The following is a 23,956-nucleotide window of genomic DNA, read 5'->3' as shown; positions in this document are numbered from 1 at the left end:
TCAATCAATCAATCAATCAATCAAAAGGTACGGTTTCATGACAGTATAGGGCAGGCCTAACAGTTCACTGATACAAGGTCAAGTGGCTGAGCTGAATGGCCACATGTCTTTCATTTGGTTTTAGCTTTTTTATTTTTCACTTTTTAGGTGATCTTTGAATATTCATGAAAGGTAGCCCTTTTGAATATATGCAGCCTTAGAAACTAAATTCAGGAGGTTGATAAAATAATACAATCAAATAATATTAATGTACTTGCTTTGTGTGAGACTCATCTGGATTCCTCATTTGAGGATGTGAGAATAAATAATTACACTATATTTAGGAGGGATAGAAATAAATTCGGAGGTGGTGTGGCTGGTTCCATTCAGAAACATTGCCATTTAGAAGATTGACTTCCATTATTCTAAATGGAGGTGTCACCTAAACCTAGGTAACACATCTCCATTCAGAAACATTCACATCTCCACTCAGAAACATGATTTCTCCATTATTCTAAATCGGGGCTAATCAGCTTAAGATGGTTCAGGGGCCACCCAGCAAAATATCAGACCCTGTTTCTAAGTGGGGGTGTTTCTGAATGGGGATCTTTTTAAGTGGGGATGTTTCTTTTTCTGAATGGGGGTGTTTCTAAGTGGGGGTGTTTCTGAATGGAGGTCTGCCCCCGGTGTGTTTATATATGTACAGAATCAGTTGCCAGTTAAAGAATGTAAAGACATGTTGGTGAGTGACATAAAGGCCCTCTGTGTGCAGATACACCTGCCATACTCAAAGCCAATATTAATAGCTTGCTGTTACAGGCCACCATGTTCAGATATTACATATTTAGATGGAATGTGTAATATGATAGATAAAATGTCTGATTCAAATAATGACTTGTTTATTTTGTGTGATTTGATTTGATTATTTCTCTTCAAACTGCCATTTAAGGAAAAAGCTCCTCTCAGTTACAAATGCCTGTAACCTATCACAAGTGGTTAACCTACCAACCAGAGTGTTCGTTAATAAAGCTGGTGGTAAATCATCAACATGCATAGACCACATCTTTACAAATGTTCCTGAGCACTGTTCAAAATCTAAATCTTCACCCATAGGTCGTAGGCCTACTGATCACAATTTGGTTTCTATTACAAGGCAAATTAAAATGCCTTGGGCTGGAAATAAGGTAATATTCAGAAGGTCCTTTAAGAGGTTTAATTCAGATCTATTTGTGACAGATGTTGATAATGAGCAATGGTCAGATGTATGCTTAGAAAAATTGCTCTAAATAGATTCATGTTTAAATTAAATAGACTGGCTGACAAGCATGCCCCCTTGAGGAAACATAGTGTAAAGCACAACAGTGCTCCATGGTCGAATGATGAGTTAAAGGCTCTAATGAGACAGCGAGATAATGCCAAGAAGGCTCTTAATCAATACTGTAAATTAAGAAATATGGTCACTAAATGTAATAAGAATACAAAAAAAGAATATTATCAACAGAAAATAAGTAATGCTAAAAATGACTGTAAGAAAATATGGAAGACATTAAATGAAATGAAATTATAGAAAAATTAAGGACATATCTGGGAATGCCCATATTTGGTAATGTCCATATATGGGCATGTTTTGACTTAACATTGTTGACTATCATGCAGGGGTCTCCATATATTTTTTCTTTTCTTTTTCTTCTAATGCGAAGCAACAGCATGGCTCAAAGGGTAGGCACAATAAGCTTTTAGCTTCAGCTTACTCCTTTTTTGGTCTGTTATTTTTGTGAATGAATGAATGAAAATGCGTTGTATTGCTCCAATGACCAAAATAAAACTACTACTACTACTACTACTACTACTACATATGAGTAACTGGTCCCATATACATCACTGGCCAGATGGCCAAGAATTGGCGCAAGTCGCATGTCACCCTGAGGTCGCATGTCACCCTGAGGTGTCTTACTAGTTATTATTAATTAGTAAGACGCCTTAGGGCGACAAGCGACCTCGCCCTTTGATGTATATTGGGCCAGTTACCCATATATGGAGACCCCTGGTACCCATATATGGAGATCCATATACTATACATCCCTTTTATGCCCATACATGGAGATCCCTGTCTGAACACAGCCCCATATCCTGTTAGATATGGGCTCCATGTATGGGCATGAAAGGGATTCTCTTAGAGTGGTTCCCATGACATCACAACATACAATATATTTTATGCCCATACATGGAGATCCCTGATTTCATCAATATTAAGCCCATATCTAATAGGACTTCATATGGGAATGCCCATGGAGGAAGACAGCCCATATCTGTGTGGCTGGTTCAGACAGGGATCTTCATTCATATATGGGCATAAAATTGATTCTAGGGAATACCCATATATGGACTTTTACATAGGTGTTTTATGATCATAAAGTAAGCGTGATGTCCATCTGATCATAGGCGCAAATCGCGGGGGGGACAGGGGTTACGTGTCCCCCCCCAGGTCCAATTGGTACCCCCCAAAAAAAAAAATCTAAAAAAAAATGTTTTTTTTTCTAAAAAAAAAATTTTTTTTTTCTAAAAAAAATATCTTTTTTTTGAGAAAATAATTATTGATGACATTTTAAAGTATTTAAGAGTGCTGCTGGAACAACTCAATAGATAGTCCCCCCAGGAATCCGCGGAGAAAAAGTATTGATTCCGCGGAGAACAATCCTGATAATGCGGAATTCTGTGGAGAACATTTCTTGATTCCGTGGACATTAAAAAACAACCTAAAACCAGTAAGACTCCCTAATCGGGAGATAAGCGACCGTAGGTCTCGCTAGAAGAGGGCCATGTGAGAAATGAGGGGTGGGGTCTCCGCGTTGCCTTGGCGGACGAATAGGTACCGGCCCCGGCTCTCCCGGACGCTCCTAGGCCGAGTTAGGGCATTTTATGTGAGCTGCAGTGGAGGGGGTCCTCCACTGGGGGCGCCACCACTTTTGCATCCGTTCTGGAGCACCAGGAGTGGGTGGTCCCCGGGAATTCCCCGTGAGCAGCCCTGTGGGGGTGGTCATTTGGTCATTTTTGCACATTTGGTATTTCTTTTACACCTGGGGGTCCCCCAGGGACCTGGGGGTCCCTGGAACTCCGGGGGTCCTTGGAGGTTGTAGTTTGGCAGGCAAGGAGTTTGTGTGGAAATTTTGGCATGGATGGGGGCAACGGTTGTGGAGATATGAGCAGGGCAAAAGTGTGACTCACTCACTGACTGACAGACAGCCCGTGGAGCTTTTGATAGTAAATGCGACCTACGGTCGCAATGACCAGTTATCAAGCTAAAAATTATATAGTTCTAACAATCAAGTAAAACCCTTCATGAAATAGCTACAATTAATTGTAATTAGTGGTTAGAATAATCAAATAATCATTTTTGAGAATAAAAATCTAATATTAAATCTATTATTTTTTAATTGCTATGGTTTTTAATAATTACTTTCTGTTGCAAAGACTATATTGTCATCCAAACCATGCCCATAGTAACCACATTTTAGAGGATATCCTACCTACTACCTAGAATAGGTGTAATATTTATTTATTCTCTTCTGCATTATTGCCAGGACCATAGAGAGGAACTATAGTTCAGGACACAGTTTCTGTCATGAACGATTGTGGGACCGGACCATCCAGCAACAACAGCAGGAGGGAAGCTAAGCTCTGTATGAGGTGGCCACTGGTCAAATCATGTACAAATCGTTTTATAATAGTAGTAATAACAGTTGACTCTCAGTCTGAGAGTCTCAGAGTGAGTGATGACATCATAATGTGGCGACTTTGTTTTGGCTGTGGTGGATACACTCTCTTGCTGTGGTGTGGAAGAAGCCAGAAGGACAGCATGATTTTTTCATTGGACTATGTTTTCATTGGACTACATTTATTGGAATTAAATGGATACCGACCTCACAACCTGTCCCAAGTTGCTACAGAACTAGAACTGTACATTTCGGGAGGACCAAGTTGACCAACAAGCAACAATGGTAACTATTTACTTTTTCATGTAAGCTTTGGTTGTGTTGGTTATTGCAGTAGTGATAACTTGAAAAGTAAATAAATAATACATCATAAAACCGTTAAGGCCCGTATCTGAAGGAAAACGAGGGGGTAAAACTGGCCGAAAACCGATCTCTGCAGGCCAAAAAAACGAAATCGCGCACGCGCGTCCGGCGGCGCGCGCGCAGGTCCCCCCCTATGCATTTCGTGGATCTACGCGGCTGCATCTGATGTCCAACTGATGTTCACAACATTGTTCTGGGTGTATGATATTGATTGTTATTCCTCATCGACACAATCATCACTAACAAAGGTCACTTAGGACAATTTATCATTGTTTTGGCTGACCCCATTTAAGGGTTATCATATTTTGAGCAAGACTGTGTGTGTGTGTGTGTGTGTGTGTGTGTGTGTGTGTGTGTGTGTGTGTGTGTGTGTGTGTGTGTGTGTGTGTGAGTGTGTGTGTGTGTGTGTGCGCGCGTGGGTGTGTGTTGACTGTTCACTATTTGGGGAAATGACAAGGATTATCTAACTTGCGCTGATGGGAAGCAGGCCAATATGTTGACGCTGGGAGGATTGCAAAAGGCAAACACACACACACACACACACACACACACACACACACACACACACACACACACACACACACACACACACACACACACACACACACACACACACACACACACACAGACACAAAGGAGAAATACTTTTCTGTCTCATCTGTGAGGCAGTTTGGCCACCTGGAGAAGATGATGTTTCATGTAATAACGTAATAATAATGATAATACAGCTTTTGCTGAATAACGTAATCGAACAAGTTTTCAAAGGTACAAATGTATAAAAATACCTTGAAAATAGCAGATCTACAAGCTCACATCACGATGCAAAGCCATGCTGAGCTTCAGAGTGGCTATTTTCGAATGGCCGAAGTATAGGGCAGAGGGATATTGTATATTTAAGTAACTAGTAACTAAAGTTTTCAAATATATGTAGTGGAGTAACAGTACAATATTAATTGTATTTCCTCTGAGATGTAGTGAAGTAGAAATAAAAGTATTGCAAATTGGAAACACTCAAGTAAAGTAAGAAATACCTAAACTGCCTAAAATTCCACCTCTCTAGATCTCTCTCTCTCTCTCTCTCTCTCTCTCTCTCTCTCTCTCTCTCTGTGTCTGTGTGTGTGTGTGTACTAAATGTATCATTGTGTAGGCTGTCATAATGCTATAAAAACAACGTTGCAGCGTTCACATAATTTCTCTGTTTTGGGAAATCCCTTTAACAATGATTAACTTGTACTGGTGATCAGACATATTGACGGACAGCCACGTCTGTGTGAGGACATCTGTGTGTGGGACCCTGTACTCACTCTGCTGTTGGACTGAGACAGCTACGAAATGGACTCTAGACGTCTTATTTTTGTTCTCCTGGGTTTCTTCCTTAAGGCATTAAATGGTAAGAACGTAGAGTTTTGATATTTGATTAATTAAATCAATATAAAGATGCAGTAAATCATGTTTAAAAAAAATATATATATGTGTAAAATGGTTCTACGTTCTGATGTGTAATCATTGATATATAGCGTGTTTGTTCAGTAACGGGATCTCTCCAGCTTTTTAGTAAACAGAAAATACAGTTTCAGATGATGCCATTTTTTACCAATCAGAAGAGAGCAGAGAACCCATACAACAGTGTTGATTTTGTCGACTAAAACTAAAACCATGACAAAAATGGGAAATGTGTTAGGGAGGGCGAATGAGATCCAGACAGTAGAACAAAAAGACAAGTCATTTTATGTTTGGTTGTGCTCTGAAAAAAGCAGATCTACAAGCTCACAATGCCTCGGGTTGCGACGCATTGTAAGCTTGTAGATTGGCTATTTTCAGCAAGCAATCAAGTGTAACATCATCAGGCATTACGACATCATATCAAGGACTGCCAAAATACATTTTAGTCGTGATATAGTCGACTTAAACTAACACTAAAACATTTTAGAGGACTAAAATACGACTGAATTTTATCCCAAAGACTATGACTAAAACTAAATCAAATTTGCTGTCGAAATCAACACAGTAAACAGGATAAATAAGTGCAATTGGAAGCAGGGGCGTCACAAGGGGTAGGAAAGTGGGACTGAGTTACTAGTGACCAAGGTGGTGGAGAGGCCTTAATAATTTTATACTTTAGCTATTGAAAAATAGCAGATATACAAGCTCACAGCGCGGCACCGAGTGCCGCGCTGCAAGCTTGTAGATCTGCTATTTTTGAAAAGTTGTGAAAATCTGTGCAAATCTTTGAATATGTATTTTTTAAGCGAACGTTTGTAACTCAAATTTTGCTTCTGGGGGGGGTCCCTGGAACTCAATATTTTGAGATGGGGGTGCGTGGCCAAATACATATCATTTTGGGGGTCCTTCACATGAAAAGGTTTGAGCTCCACTGACATAGAAACATAGATTTTTTTCAAAAAACCTCAGAAGGATTTGAAATATTCAAAGATTTTCATGATTTTTCAAAAATAGCAGATCTACAAGCTCGCAGCGCGGCACTCGGTGCCGCGCTGTGAGCTTGTATATCTGCTATTTTTCAATAGTTAAAGCACAGGGGCCCCGCAGTGAATCCTTGTGCCCAGGGCCCAGAATTTGGTGCGACACCCCTTTTTGTTGATACAAAAAGGTATATGCGGACAACATGGTGGGATCAAATTTGATCTGACACCCTTTCTGATTGGCTGAAATTGGCAACCCATCTGAAAATGTTCCTGTTCAAACTTCAAAGAGCCAAAGAGACAGAGGGAGAGCCCTGCACTGAACAAACACTCTACAACGGTGGTTCTCAACCTTTTCAGGCCACGACCCCCAAAATAATCATATTTTAACTAGGGACCCCCCCCCCCCCCCCCCCCCGCACTCTGACGAGCACTAAGAGTTGAGGCATTAATTTTTTTTTATAACACGGTTCTATTGTGAAAATGCGCGAGGCGTTGTGAGCATACATGTACAGCTATTTTCACAATTTCTGCCTCTAATATTTCACAATTTGTCCAATGTTAAATTTGTCATTTTAGAGTTATTAAAAAGTCCTTCATTGTCACTTTAGAAATGTGCAGATAACCTCTGTACACTTAAACTGCATGTTGGTTTGTTTTTCTGTTGAGTGAGACAACAATGTTTCACTTTAAGCTAATCATCTGGGTACCCAACAAAATAATCTGGGGACCCTGGGGATCTGGGGTCCCGACCCACAGGTTGATAACCACTGCTCTACACCACAGCAATGTTTACTAACAGAATATAGAGCTCTAACCTTTTTCTAACCAGTTTCAGGGCAAAGGGAGGCAGACTGTCCCGCTCCTCAGCTGGAGGGTGGGTTTGTTGTTCCTCCAGATGGCATCGGCTGGGAAGAGACCTGTCCTCACAAAACAACAGTCAGTTACAGGTGTGACCAGGACCGCAAACCCAGCGTAGAGGGGTGGTGGGCAACCAGCGAATGTCAGAATGGCATCTGGACTCCGACGCCACAGTGTGTGGGTATGTGTGACAACCTTTTCATCCACGGCACCCCTGAACTAGAAAGATGCAATTCACCCTTTGTTAGCCTTCTGGTTGGTCCCTGACTGACCAACCACAGGCTCTATCTGCCTTGTCCCGCCCTGGTTCCGCCTTTGTTATGTGGAATTTGCAAAAACATAATTTGTGAAGACATAAAAACATTTAAAAAACATCCTGAGTCACTACGGTATACTGCCACTGAGCAGCTCCGTTTTACTGAAACCAAGTTTGAAATTAGAATTGAACACAAAGAATAATAATACGAAGCAACTGAATGAAAAGTGGATGGAGTGACACAGCAACCAATGGGTGTGAAGAGGGGCGGGACAACAGGCAGGACTTGACAAAGGGTGAATTGGAAATCTTTTTAACGCCCATAAATGGGGATCCCTGATGTCATCAATATTAAGCCCATATTATCTTTGAATCTGAATGCCCATATATGGACATACGGTAGACTGTGTCATTCTCATGTGGTCTACCGGTATGTATGGACATACTCTGTCAGTCTCATGTGGTCTATGATGTCAGACATGATGATGTCAGACATCAAATCCATAGAGCATCGCAGCGGAAGTGGTTTACTGGGGTCACTTAGAAATCGCCCATTCATTTTCCCCAGAGACTTTTACAAAAATATGTATAACAATTATGTTAAGCCTCGAACAAAGCCATCCAGGATGGCAGTGAATCATGAACATGAGACCTTTGTTTCTATGAAAAGAATGTTTTGAAAATCGCTAAACAAAGGGTATTATTAAATGTAGTAAATAATGTAATATTAAAATATGTTTTCACATAGGATCAAAGGTTGTATTGTCATGATTCACGGCCATCCTGGATGGCTTTGTTCGAGGCTTAACATAATTGTTATAACGTTTTTGTAAAAGTCTATGGGGAAAATGAATGGGCGATTTTTAAGTGACCCCAGTAAACCACTTCCGCTGCGATGCTCTATATCTGGGAAAAGTTAAAAATGTAATTAAAGTCAAAGGAGAAAATGTATTCACAAATACATTTATATAAATTAAACTATATTATATAACGTATCTTTTAGCAAAATAACACGCATGTGTGTCCCAATGAAGTAAAAAAAGGCAAAGGAGTTTAGGGATAAGTGGTACGTCATGGACGAAAATAAGGCCCACAAGTATACCATGAGAAAAACTTGAGAGACTGTCCGTTTCCATTGGTACAGATTGAAAATAATGTTATACTTGACCTTTAACTGTGGGGGAACATTTGACAAGAAATAGCAGATCTACAAGCTCACAATGCAGATCTGCTATTTTTGCTGAAGATATTTGGTCTAGATTGAAAAAGAATGTGCAGCCAAAGGTAAATAGGTACTGTATATAGAGGGTCTAAGTAAACTGAAGTGATATGGATAAATTCCAGATATTATCAAAGTACCCCTGGACATTGTATACTGATGACATCAGGGATCTCCATATACGGGCATATATTATTACTAGGGCTGGGACTTTAACTGATTAATTTAGATTAATTAATTACAGAAAATTAACAAGATCTAAAGAATTAACACATTTTAATCACGCTTAGTTTTTGCACCATAGCACCTCTCTCACAAGTTTCAGGTGTAGCGGTGCACCAACTAACAGTCAACAAACCCCAGTGCACGCAATGGGAGAAGCTGCCGATCAGACCGCTTGTTTGCTCGGCCCAGTGGATGGGAAATTCTGATTAAAAAAACCCACTCGTATACAAAAATGTGTTTTAATTTAAATAAAATGCATGGCTTCTCAGATCACATTTTTATCTGCAATTAAACATGTGATTAATTTAATTTAATTAATTACAAAGCCACTAATTAATTAGATAATGTTTTTTATCAAGTCCCAGTCCTAATTATTATTATAATTAATAATTATAATTAATTATTAATTATTTTACATATATACAAACACGTGTGTGCATGTGTGTAAATATGGTCAATGAAATGTAAAATTGCTAATGCTTTTTCTTCTCAGATGTAAATGATTGCCTTGACCCAGAGATCCCCAACGCACAATACACACCTCCATATGTGAATGGAAAAAAGATTAGGATTAAGTGTGATGAAGGCTATACACTCAGTGGAAGTGCCACTACGACATGTACAGATGGAAACTGGACATCATCTCCGATCTGTGAAAGTAAGTCTGTGAAAAGTTGTTAAACAAACTCTTAGCTTACTGTTGTGTTTAAAATCCAAAACTCTGATGAGTAATCTACCACTCTACAATACTCTGCCTATGAAGCAAAATGGGAATCTGATTTGGGGTGCATCTATGATGACATTGATTGGCATAACATACTTGAGTGTTCTCAGACTGTCTTAATCGTCACTGAACACAGACAAATGCAGTTTAACATTGTTTTTAATCAAACCTAATATATTCCACATAGATTACATACAATTTAGAAAAATGATTCAATCAATTGCCCCGAGATGCTCAGATGGAGTCTCAGATGGAGCTGTCCATGCTTGGAGGAGTTCTGGAAATATATTTAGAAAAACTTAAATTGTGGAAAAAAAAAGAAGAATCATTCATAACCCTGTATTAGTGAAGTGTTTCTCTAACTTAGAATCCAAACGATCCCGTCTGATCTATCTATAGGGCATAGCAGTGTGCTTTGCTTTTCTTTTTTCTTTTTTGCACAGAATCAAATATTTTATGGTCATGATTCACCAGGATCCTAGATGATCCTTGATTCTAGGCTTAAAATAATTGATATTTAACGTGTTTGTAAATCTCTATGGGACAAATGAATGGCGGATTCTTTTTGTGTAGAAATGATATTTTAAAATATATTTTCGTGAACGGAAATGCCAGCTTTTCGGGAGGTGTAGTTCCAGACTAGCATTTGGAGATTGTGGAATAGTTGTCTGGCTATACGAGACTACTTATTGTGGCACCGGAAAACCAAGCCTACTGCTATCCCCTATTGCTGTTCTCCTCTCATGTAATGAATGTATGTGTTTACAGGGGACATAAATGCATGTCAACATCCTGGTGAAATACACCATGCCGTCATCATGCACGAATACCAGACCATGTTTCCTGACGGGACAAACCTATTATATCAGTGTGAAACAGGATATTCTGTTGCACAAGGCAAAAACAAATCCATTGAGTGCGTTTATGGCAAGTGGGACGAGATTGAATTATGTGTCAGTAAGTGAACATTTTCTGATCATAAATGTATAACAGTGTTGATTTTGACAGCAAGGTTTGATTTAGTTTTAGTCATAGTCTTTTGAATAAATTGTCACATTGAAGTCATCTGAAAAGTCTAGTTTTAGTCGACTAAATATCAAAGGATTTTAGTTGACTAAATATGCAGTAGATTTTGTCTACAAAAAAAATTATAATACATACACTGCTAGGATAAAGATACCAAGGATTTGACAGTGATGTCACTCTTATCCAACCCGGAAGTAGGAAGTAGCACAGGCTTGAAGCTTGAAGAAGTTTATAAACCACAGTGACATCTCTGACGAATCCTTGGTATCTTCAACTTTTCTCTCTGCTGTTTGGAAACTTCTGGGGATACAACAAAACAACAAAACTAGATTTATTTATTTTTTAATACAAAATTAAACAAGTGCTCAAAAAATATTTGATGACCCGCCCTCCTTTTGGTCCATACTAACCTTAAATAAATAACCTACAGTCCGATGTGATCCCCCTGGCGATGCAGAGCATGCAGAGTGGCAGCTTGTGGAGTCCGGGTCAGAGGTCGAGTACACGTGCCAAACAGGGTATGATGACACATTTACTCACACAGCGATTTACATTCATCGTGAAATTGTCCTCTGTCCTAAACTGGGATCAATTCCCTTTTACCAAGCTGCATACTGTACATAAACAGGACCGAATTAATTTGAAAGTGTGGTTGCCGTGACGCGGTTTGGTTTCAGTTAATTCCTTATGTCCTGTGTGTGTTGGCTTGAGAGGCACTCTGTTTATTAAACAGCATGAAATTGTATGTGAAATTCATTTGACTTGTTATAATGAAGACATGACCGTTGACATGCTATGCTGTATTCATTCACATTCATCTTAGCTACCAACTGGTCCGAGGGTCCAGTAAACGGCGGTGTACGCTTAATGGATGGGATGGTGCAGCCCCAGTGTGTCAGAGTAAGCACATGCACGCACACATGCACGCACGCACGCACGCACGCACGCACACACACACACACACACACACACACACACACACACAAACACACACACACATGCACATCTAGCGGCAGCTGTGAAACACTTAATAAATCCAGCTTCTATCACAATGTTGTAAAAAACAACAAGTCATTCCTTGCTGACATGAGCCTTAGCAATGTCCTCATGCTCCCTAGACACATTTTCTGCTCTTTCAAATAAAAGTCTAAAATTCTCAAGGACCCGAGGAGCTATAGCCTATTGAATTCAAGGTTTAAAGATGGGGTGCCATGATTTCCCCCCCCTCTAAAACATGATTATCAGGTATTATGATTATACTAGGAGGAAGATTTTTTCCAAAAAAGTGTACAGAAAGAGTTAAAATTATGTTTTTATGTGGCCACACCCACCAGTTCATTGGTATGCGTGGTTGTCATGGTGGGTGGTGACCCAGCTGAAGTTAGCCACACCCACGTATGTTGGGTGAATGGTAATTAGGGGAGGGGTTGATTCTGTGATGTAATAAGTATCTGTGTTTTTGGACCGGCACGTTTGACCCCACAAGGTGGCAGCCTACAGCTAAAACCCAAATAGAAAGGCAATACATAATTGCTCATAACAACCACACCAGGGGGTATAATGAAGTACTGTCAACCTCCTAGACACATGAAAACCAGAAAAAGTACAAAACTATGGCACCGCCTCTTTAATTTCCCTCAAACTTGTTATGTGCCATCAGCGGGGCATTGTGTGGATGCTCCCAGAATTCATTCTGTGGCAATAATCCTCTCAGGGTTGCCACAAAAAAGGCTTAGAACTCCTGGAACAGTTTGAATAAGTTGACATTTTCTATGTCTTGTCTAAAAGTAATCTCCGGTTATGTTGATTTATTAAATGTGATGCCTCAACTCCTACAATTCCAATTATCCCTCACTGCTGCGTGCAGAACTGGGCCGTCTCCTCCCACTGCACTCTGCAGTGTTTGAAGCAGCTTTGTTGCGACCGTCACCGGTCGCAGTTACTATCAAAACCTCCACCGGCTGTCTGTCTGTCTGTCTGTCAGTCTGTCTGTCTGTCACACGTCACACTTTTCCCCTACTCATATCTCCGCCACCGTTGCCCCTATCCATGCTAAACTTTGCACACACACACTCCTTGGCTGCCAAACCACAACCTCCATTTCTCACATGGCCCTCCTCTAGCGCCACCATGAGGCTGATTCTTGCAAAACACATTTTTGGACACTGCTCCTACAGATATGCCCCTAAAATCACGCAAAGCGGTACACAGTATCTCTACAGTCATGTCATCAACGTGCATCTGTCCCATGTAGCGCCACCATCGGGCCGATTTTTGCAAAACACATTTTTGGACACTGCTCCTACTGCTGGGATAAAAATACCAAGGATTTAACAGTTATCCAACACGGAAGTAGGAAGTATCACAGGCTTGAAGCTTGAAGCAGTTTATAAACCACAGTGACATCACTGACGAATCCTTGGTATCTTCAACTTTTCTCTCTGTTGTTTGGAAACTTCTGAGGTGGGAGATACCAAGTTGAATCACCAAACAGGGGACATCTAATATAGATACTTAGTAAAAACACGTATGAAAAACAACAAAACTATTTATTACCAGTAAGACTCCCTAATCGGGAGATAAGCGACCGTTTGTCGCTTATCTCCACAAAAAAAGTTTGTTTTACCAAAATCGTCCTGATGGTGGCGCTAGATGGGACAGCTGCGTTTTGATTACATGACTGTAGAGATACTGTGCGATTTGTGTGATTTTAGGGCAAAATCTGTAGGAGCAGTGTCCAAAAATGTGTTTAAAAAAATCGGCCTGAAGGTGGCGCTAAATGGGACAGATCCATGTTGATGAGATGAGTGTAGACATACTGTGTACCGATTTGCGTGATTTTAGGGCAAAATCTGTAGGAGCAGTGTCCAAAAATGTGTTGGAAAAAATCGGCCTGATGGTGGCGCTATATGGGACAGGTCCATGTTGATGACATGAGTGTAGACATACTGTGTAGCGATTTGCGTGATTTTAGGGCAAAATCTGTAGGAGCAGTGTCCAAAAATGTGTTTAAAAAAATCGGCCTGAAGGTGGCGCTATATGGGACAGATCCATGTTGATGAGATGAGTGTAGACATACTGTGTAGCGATTTGCGTGATTTTAGGGCAAAGATTGTAGGAGCAGTGTCCAAAAATGTGTTTTAAAAAATCGGCCCGAAGGTGGCGCTATATGGGACAGATCCAAGTTGATGACATGAGTGTAGACATACTGTGTACCGATTTGCGTGATTTTAGGGCAAAAATTGAAGGAGCAGTGTCCAAAAATGTGTTTTGCAAGAATCGGCCTCATGGTGGCGCTAGAAGAGGGCCATGTGAGAAATGAGGGGTGGGGTCTCCGCGCCGCCGAGGCGGACGAATAGGTACCGGCCCCGGCTCTCCCGGTCGCTCCTAGCCCGAGTTAAGGCATTTTATGTGAGCTGCATGAGCTGACATGAGCCTTCATTAATGCTCCCTAGACACATTTTCTACTCTTTCAAATAAAAATCTAAAATTCTCAAGGACCCGAGGAGCTATAGCCTATTGAATTCAAGGTTTAATTTCCCTCAAACTTGATTTGTGCCATCAGCGGGGCATTGTGTGGATGCTCCCAGAATTCTTTCTGTGGCAATAATCCTCTCAGGGTTGCCACAAAAAAGGCTTAGAACTCCTGGAACAGTTTGAATAAGTTGGCATTTTCTACATCTTGTCTAAAAGTAATCTTCAGTTATGTTGACTAGACCTTACCCGTTCAAAGATATGTGCTCCAAAATATGTGCAGAGTGTGGGTTGTGGGGAAAGTTACTGTAACTGGTGCGTGCGTGAGAATATGTGCGGGAGCATCATAATGTAAGGAGCAGCTCATGGAGGAGTGTATATTTATTTACCCGTTGGAAGATGAGACACATATCAAACGCACCTGGTGAAATCGTGTGAGAGAGAGAGAGAGAGAGAGAGAGAGAGAATGCACATTCCTAACTGTTAGAGAGGGAGCTGTGTGTGTGTGGGGCTACAGATCCCATGGCCTGGAGGAACGACCGTAACCCTGGCAACAGACAGTAGAAAACGCTAATAAACTGCTTTAATTTGGGAGAAATGAAATTCGGGCTCCGTCACCGTTGGTATAATGCTAATGGCCAATACCATGTGAACTTTGGGATCAATTGCTGAAGCGAGTGAATAGATAAACGTAGATAAGCGTGAGCATTAGAGCGTTAGAGAGTTAGAGCGTGAGTGTGTGAGTGAGTGAGTTGTTTGGTGGTTTATCTGATAGATGTATTAAATGTGATGCCTCAACCACAGACATAAAAAGGTAGACGCCTCTTCCGGCTCTCTGGTACCAGTCTCGCCTTGGTGGGCCTTTTTGATTGACAGGCTTGGAATTCTTCTGTGTCGTAACAGACACGGAAGGTCGGTAGGCAAATCAGAGGCAGGTGGGGGCGGGTCTTTTCCTACGCAGCTCTTAAAGTCCCGGAAAAGATGCGTTGTGATTGGCTAGTAGTTTTTTGAGTGGCAGCCTGCCCTCGACACTTCCTCTTTTGAGCCCACCAAGGCGAGACGGGTCGCTCCAATCAACTGCAGCGGGTGGACGAGGTATCTAGCTTTTTATATCAGTGGCCTCAACTCCTCCGAGTGCTTGTCAGGGTGGTGGGGTCCCGAGTTCAAATATGATTAGTTAAATGGGTCACAGGCTGAAAAGGTTTAGAACCACTGGTCTATAATGTGAATTCCTGGATATGAAAGTAAAGGTAACATATCACATGAAAAGCTAGTTATGTTTGATTAATAAGAAACACTCGTGACTTCAGGTCAAACTCGTGCTCATCTGCCAGTAGACCTGCATAGGTGAGGTGCTGAGCGGAAAAGGGCAGCCTCTGCACACCCAAAAGTGCCTACATTTATGATGTACAAGTACACCCCCAGGACACTTGGAGTATGTCGCAGGGATTTACCCCAATCCAACCCTTGATGCTAAGTGCAAAGGAGGGCATTGGGTCCCATTTTTATAATCTTTGGTATGACAAGGTTGGGGATTGAACCCCCGCCTCCCAATCTCAGGGAGACACTCTAAAGGCCACTGAACTGGTAGAATAATGCAAGTGCCACCTTATGTATATTATATTTAATTTCTCTCTCTCTCTCTCTCTCTCTCTCTCTCTCTCTCTCTCTCTCTCTCTCTCTCTCGCTGTCTCTTTCAACTGAACTCAAATCAGGGAGGGGCTGTTGTAATTATTTATAATTTGAACTGCACCGCTCCATATATGCTTAATCAAAGCTATATAGTGAAACTATCTCAGAGGTTGGTTTCATTTGGTTGTGTTTCTGAAGGTATGATACATGATAATCTACTGTATTATGCATTTTATTTTTTATGTGTCATCATCTTGCAGAGGATGCTGTCACCCCTGCCCCCCCTGTCCCATCCCAACCTGCTTGGACTAGACCTGCAATTGTACCAAGTAATTCATAGGTTTATGTGTTCTTTTACATAACATCTGACTGTTCACTTGACTGTTTGGAGCCCATGTTGAAGCCTAGAAAACATATTCTAATGATAGTTGTTAATTACTGAATAAAAGGATGGAAATCTAGAATTTTATTTTGAATTGAACCGTTTTGAACAATTCATTTCATGGTGCTAAAATGTTCACCAATGTCACTAAAATGCTGCTACAGATTTTCACTGTTGTTTAATTTCAGTTGGAAGTTGTGGAACATTCCCAACAATTCAAGATGGCGTTGTGAAACCAGAGAGAATGTCACTGAAGGTCGAGTGTGTTGACTTTTATAAGCTTGTGGGGTTAGAAAGAGTGGTCTGCTATGCTAATGGTGCTTGGTCAACAAGTCCCACCTGCATAGGTAATTAAGCCATGCAGTCATTGTACTTTAATCTTTATATTCTGAATCAAAGACGTGACCTGAAATACAAGCATGACAATATTATCAACTTTACATCTGCAGCGGCTTTCTGTAGGTTGGATACTGCTCCATATCGTCCAACGAATCCAGACGACCAATTTTTGAGGGAAGGAGCCTCTGGCTGGGTTCATTGTGGGACACAAGAGGACGCCTATGGACCATTCTGGGCTTTTGTTAAGTGCGGAATAAATGGACTTCAAGCAGAAACGCGCTGTGAGTGTACCAGTTCGATACCACGTTAACAGGAAAACTCACCCTAAAACAACGCGTGGTCGTACGAATGAGGTCGAGTTTGTTTTAGGTAGAGTTTTCTGGTATGCGATACCACATCACTACAACAACATTTATTTCGTATAATTGTGTGATGGAATTATAATTATAATACAAAAAAATAAAATAAATGTACCGATATTATTATGCTAACAAACCATTCAAAGCGTGAGTCACCATTGTGTTATAAAGAAAAGGCAAAATAAAGATAACATTGGGCGTAATACATGTATCTGTAAAGAAATTACACCACTAGAGGAAAAAAAACTTTGAATTAATGCTGCATTATGTAACTTTCCTTTTCTTATTTGAAGCACACGGCCCACAGGGTTAATTTTGACAGCAAACTTTGATTTAGTTTTTGTCATATTTCAGTCATCTGAAATGTTTTAGTTTTAGTCTAGTTTTAGTTGACTATCATAGCATTTTTGTCAACGAAATTTACAGGGTACACATTTCAATTGAATAAACACATCTAGACATTCATTGCTGTACTTTGTCATCTTATCCATGTAGGTTGTTCCCGATATTATGTAAGTATTATGTTTTTTGTATATTCTTTAAATATTCACTCCAGTGTCCTTGTGTTTATTCTTGACGTGTATCCAGTAGTTTGCAATCACAAACAACTCATGTGCTGATTGTCTTAAAACATGTCTGTGTCCACTGAAGGCTACTGTACTGTATATCCAAATAATTGACTAACTTCATTCTCAATTTACATTTCTAAATAAATATACAATTTAATTTGTTCAGTCTGAGGCCTAATAGTCCACACATACACATGTATTGTTAAAAAAAAGTTTCTCTATATATGCGTTTCTGGTCCACGTTACACTGATAAGAACTAGATCCGCGCGCAGGTCGGTACCAAAATTAGCCAATGAAACCAGCACTCCCCAAAACAACAGGTTTGGGGATTGGTGGGAATTGATTACATGATACAGTCACCCGTGCATTTAGTCTCAATGTTTGTAAACAAGAAACAGGTCTATATAAGATTAAGATTTTTCTTTAAGTAAAATAATAGCTGATCTACAAGCTAACAATGCGTTGCGATGCGACACATTGTGAGCATGTAAATCTGCTATTTTCAAAAGATAAGGATGAGTACTTTCTACTTTTGGTACATTTTGTAAATTTTTATACCAATACTTTTATACATTTACTCAATGTTACTCAACTTTAATTCTTGACTTTTACTTGTAACAGAGTATTTTTCTACATTGCGGTATTGATACTTTTACTTAAAGGGGAGGACTACCCACACCCACACCGTGATAACATCATCACGGTGTACTTTGCAATACAAACCCCAAAATCAATCCTCCAGTTCTAGGCAACACAGAACTGTTTTCTTATTTCCACACAACAACTCCTGGATATATTAACATATTCAATGTTGAAAATGGGTGGTTCTCCCCTTTAAGTAAAGCATTTTGAATCGTTTTTCCACCATTGGGACAATAAAAAAAAAAATATATATATATATATCTTCTATTCAGGGTCACTGTCCCCTGATTTGAAGCTTCCCTGCTCAGAGAGTGGGGGTCTATGGGCCAATCTGAGTGTGCTGTATGGACTGATCCATGATGATCAATGGAACACACATGAAGACCTGCACAGATAAATACCATCTGAATAAACAACAGAATATATATTTTTTCTTTAGGATGGAGAGAATGGAATTGTCGAGGCCAGAGGAAGTGAAAATAAAATATACAGCCTAATGAAAGTAATAACAATAATAATTATACAATAAAGTAGGTCTACAATCCAATAAAGTAAAATAAAACATTTTGTATAAATAAAAGAAAACATTGATAATTGTTAGAAGCACTTTGGAAAACCCGGTGCCCTTAAGTTTGACCTTTTAAAGTTTCTCAAATTCTCAAATCAAAGACCATAATGACTTCCTGTTACCGGTATGTCAACAAGTCTATCTTTGACCCCCCCAAACTTTCATAAACCATATGTAGGCTATTTTTATGTATATGTTTTGACAAAAGTTGTGACCTAACCAAATTGTAATCAGGTAATCTAGGGACCACAAGTGCTAAAAGACAGGAGCTGTGTCCACAGAAAGCTGTCAGCTCCTGTCTGCCATTCAACCTTTGGAGAGGAAAGAGCAACTGATTAATTAATTGACATGTGCAACATTAAAAATCGTTACATTTCTTTAGTTTATTTGTTTGAATGTCAGTCTGTGTGCTGTGTCCTAGATTTGCTACATTTTATATCTTAACAAATTGTTTCAATACTGTTATGCTCTCTATACCGTTATTCCGTCACTTTTTGATGTCACAACAACTTGTGTAAATGTTTTACTATTCATTGTTAAACATGAAATAAACATGAACAGTCTTCACTTCATATCAAGGTTCATAAATGTATGTTCTTTACAAATTATTCTTACAAATAATTTGCTAAACATGAAAGATTTATTTTTATTTTGAATTTTCACTAGAGGATATTAAAGCCCCTTATGATGCAGCTTCTCGTTTTCGAGTGGGTCCTCAGACCACAACACAGAACAAAAACAATTCAAGGACTTGCACACGTAGGATCTTCCACCATGTGAGACGCACTACATCAGTATACTTGTAGGTATTCTACACATTTAAAATATGCAATACATTTTTTATGAAATAAAACAATCAATGCAAATAAAATAGATAAGTGAATAAATATAATCAGAAACAGGAACAGCTGAAGGTGAACCAGCAAAGAAGTCTTTGCTGGTTCAATAAAATTTAGCATTAAAAAATAAATAAATAAATAAAAAGAGACAAGTGCCGATTGGGACACAATAAGGACACCTACATGAACAAATATACACATTCTGTTATAGACAGCATTTAAGGAATGGAGATGTTTCAGAGGTGTTCTGGTAAATGATGTCACAGTAGTCCAGTACATGGAATAACATTAAGCTGTTGAGCAATTAGTTTTCTTAATTTGAAAGTAAAACAACGGATTGATCTGTACAATCATTTAAGACTGATGTTTATTTTAGTTCTAATGAAATCAATGGTGAGGCTAAAAAGTAAGCTCAGAATCCAACCAAAGTCCCAGGCCCCAGAGTCAACAGAATTGAGTGGAGACTTGTTATTTGAAACTCTGTGTTTGTTACATGAACAAACATGGAGATATCCCAGTCAGCACGGTCAGGACCTGGACCAATCAGTGACGTCTCAATAGGGGCCAGATTAAGACAAACCATGACTAGTCAGATCTGGCCTAGAATATCACCTGATTTTAACCAACATAAATCCTGGAAACGGACGTCCTGGATTAATCAGAGAGGTTCCAATGGAGGCCAGATAAATATCATAAGTGAGATATGTACCAGAATATAACCTCATATGCTCATATTTCAACTAACATTACAAACAATAACGATAATGCTGTCAGACAAAGAAGTCCATATGACGTCCTGTTAATGAGGTCAAGATCATCCCCATATACATATTGGCTGTGATCTGGCCTAGTTCTGAACGTCACCGGAGTCACCGGAGGACATGGAAAGAATTATCTGCAGATCATTTTTAAAGGTTTAATTTGTACATTTAAAAACTAAAATAAGATTTAGGCTAAGTGTTGGTGGAGACAAGTTAATCATTGTCTACAGAACTCACAGATATGAAGTAAACACAGGATTTTACTGGAAGCTTGGCTGGCAATGGTTTGTTTATCACACACACACACACACACACACACACACACACACACACACACACACACACACACACACACACACACACACACACACACACACACACACACACACACACACTTTAGGCATTTAGCAGACGCTCTTAATCCAGAGAGATTTACAATACGCAAGGTACATCAACACATATTTACATCAACACAGTAAGCAAGGTAATCTAATAATGCATAGAAAAATCAATCTAGAAAAAGAAATCGTAGGTAGACCAAGCACCTAATCGATAAAAAACATATATAAAACCTAAAGTATGCTATCTAGCTTTCATGTACCTATGGTCATTGAGGGTATAGGCGAGTGTACGCGCGCGCACACACACACACACACACACACACACACACACACACACACACACACACACACACACACACGCACACACGCACACACACCATAGACTGTAAAAAAATATGGACGGTGGAAAGCCATTGGTTTCTATGCTGCGCAAATGAAGCTTTTTTGGTGTGTTCTAGATTTCTTTATAGGACATACTATAATCTATGATCCGCCGCCATTCATGCCACGCCGGGGCATAATGCCTATCAGATACGCTACTTGGTGCATAATGCCTATCAGATACGCTACTTTGAAAGCTTCACGAGGGCAGATGCTTAAAAAACAAACAAAAAAAAACAAGTCTTCACATTGAGGCTGGGCGATATTAGGAAAACCTTCGATATTTGATAACGTTGTTGAATACCTAAAAATTCATCATCATCATCATCATCATCATCATCAACTCTTTATTGACAGACACTAGGTCCAATAAGAAGACAAACAAAAACACAACATTAAAAACATCACACCAAAAAAAAAAAAGAAGAAAAAAAAAGAGCAATCTGAACACTAAAATAAGGCACTATACCAGTGTTTCCAGATGCAAGAGTGGTATTTCACATTACTGAACTGGGGTTTAGTCAGCAGCATGATAATCAAATTATTAGACACATTCAGACGACAAATAAACTTGAACGTCAAATTTCTCAAAAGAGCATGAAAAGTGCACACTCCTACTTCACAAAACAATTGACTGGCTGACTCGACCATCTTGGTTTTCTGAGTAGAATCCTCATACAATCATTGTAAGCAACCTGCAGCTTTTGGATGCTTGTCTGCTTATATTTTACCCACAAGGGGGCGGAAGGCATATTGTCTACAGGGTGCAGACAGACCAGCTATGCATGCACATAACACATGCAAAAAAGCAGTCCATCTGTAACCAGGTGTGGTTATTTCAATAAACCCATTGTTGGAAAATGGAAATAAACCATTGAATTTCTTTATTCTATGTGTACTGTGCAAAGTGCATGCATGCTATTCATTATCTGGGTTAGGCAGGCAGTGGACCTAAAGCAGAAAAAACATTAAAAACTATATAATGCAATTGTTTTCACTAATATCGTGAGTAATATCGATATCAATGTATTCAACAACGTTATCGAATATCGAAGGTTTTCCTAATATCGCCAAGCCTTACTGTGAGGAACTTCTTTTTTTGTGTGTTGAAAAAGCGTCTGCCCTCGTGAACCTTTCAAAGTAGCGTATCTGATAGGCATTAGCCACCGGCGTGGCATGAATGGCCGCGGATCATAGATTATAGTATGCCCTAAAGAGAAATCTAGAACACACCACTAGCTGACACACTGTTTATCAACGTCATGTAGTAAGAGTCAGCAGGGCGCAGGCCCCTAGTGCAGTGGTTCCCGAGACAAAAACAAACAAGACTTGCCACTTCTCCAGTTTACTTCCCGCTGACGCCTTTTAGGAAGCCGGAAGCAGGTTGTTTTTGTTAGTCTGAGTGAACATGAACACAATGTAACGCCCAGGATTTGAAGCCGGGTCTCCCAGGTGAAAGTAACATCTTAACCATCAGACCAAATCCAAATCCCTGTGGACTGGGGGAGATAGTGGGTTTTTGAGGCCATCAGACCGAGGCAGTGAGTCAATCTGCTACACTCACCCCCCTTTTGACCTCCTCCCACGGGGCACCAATGTAACGCCCGGGATTCGAACGCAGGTCTCCTGCGTGAAAGTCTAACGTCTTAACCACCAGACCTGCATGCACTGGGGTAGATAATAGACCTTTGAGGCCATCAGGCCGAGGTAGTGAGTCACTCTGCTACAACAGCTTCTTTAGCCCCATGGTAACTGAACTATTGGAGAAAATCCACTTTATTATCAGCCCTGCTCTGTGCCAGCAACACACTCTCAAGGATCTATTGATAAACATAGGACGTTTGCAAGATTTGTCGCCAGACGCCGGTAACCATATAGGAGACCATTTGTAGGATTTGCGCATACGTATCTTCGTAAAGTAACCATCTTTGGTGGTTCTCAAAGTGGGGTCCTTCAGGGAGTTCCAGGGGCTCCCCATGCAGCCACATGACTGATAGACAGGAAAAAACTGAATCTGTAACTCTGAGACTGAGAGTGAAATGGAACCTAATGAACCCTTACGGGTCTGTAGCTCTGAGAGTGTACAAATGGATCCTAATGGACCCTTACAGGTCTGTAACTCTGACAGTGTACAAATGGAACCAAATGTCCATTGTTCATTTGGTTCCATTTGTTATGAGGCACACACAGAGTGAATGGACTTCACAAAACACACATGACGTTAATGTCCACACACAACAACGTGCTGGCAAGCCATTTGCATGCGTTGTTAGCTCAGAAATGTGTGCTGCGCTGACAGTCAAACCGAAACAACATCAGCACAAGATTACTTTCTGCTGTCGGAACGTCAAATCATGAATTTATTTCACAGCTTAGGTGTGTGTGTGTGTGTGTGTGTGTGTGTGTGTGTGTGTGTGTGTGTGTGTGTGTGTGTGTGTGTGTGTGTGTGTGTGTGTGTGTGTGCGCGCGCGTGCACTCGCCTATACCCTCAATGATAGGTACATGTAGTACAATAGGTACATGAAAGCTAGATAGCATACTTTAGGTTTTATATATGTTTTTTATCGATTAGGTGCTTGGTCTACCTACGTTTTCTTTTTCTAGATTGATTTTTCTATGCATTTGATTATTGATGTTGATGTATTGATGTATAATTTTACTGTGTTGATGTAAATATGTGTTGATGTACCTTGCTTATTGTAAATCTCTCTGGATTAAGAGTGTCTGCTAAATGCCTAAATTGTGTGTGTGTGTGTGTGTGTGTGTGTGTGTGTGTGTGTGTGTGTGTGTGTGTGTGTGTGTGTAATAAACAAACCATTGCCAGCCAAGCTTCCAGTAAAACCCTGTGTTTACTTCATATCTGTGAGCTCTGTAGACAA

General features: G+C 40.1%; 1 protein-coding gene across 1 annotated transcript in view; it reads left to right on the top strand.

Annotated features, from left to right (window-relative positions):
• Window positions 1-5,215: 5,215 nt before the first annotated feature.
• Window positions 5,216-23,956, top strand: part of LOC308285914 (coagulation factor XIII B chain-like) — a 263,356-nt gene continuing 244,615 nt past the window's right edge. The window contains exons 1-3 of the mRNA XM_080726828.1: window positions 5,216-5,445; window positions 7,311-7,520; window positions 9,533-9,697. Of these exons, the coding sequence (XP_080582954.1) occupies window positions 5,388-5,445; window positions 7,311-7,520; window positions 9,533-9,697 (433 nt within the window). The 5' untranslated portion in view covers window positions 5,216-5,387. The remainder of the gene's footprint in view (window positions 5,446-7,310; window positions 7,521-9,532; window positions 9,698-23,956) is intronic.

The sequence above is a fragment of the Nannobrachium achirus genome (genome assembly GCF_963921795.1).
Source record: "Nannobrachium achirus genome assembly, chromosome: 5".
NCBI lineage: Eukaryota > Metazoa > Chordata > Actinopteri > Myctophiformes > Myctophidae > Nannobrachium > Nannobrachium achirus.
This window is presented reverse-complemented; position numbering and strand designations above follow the sequence as displayed.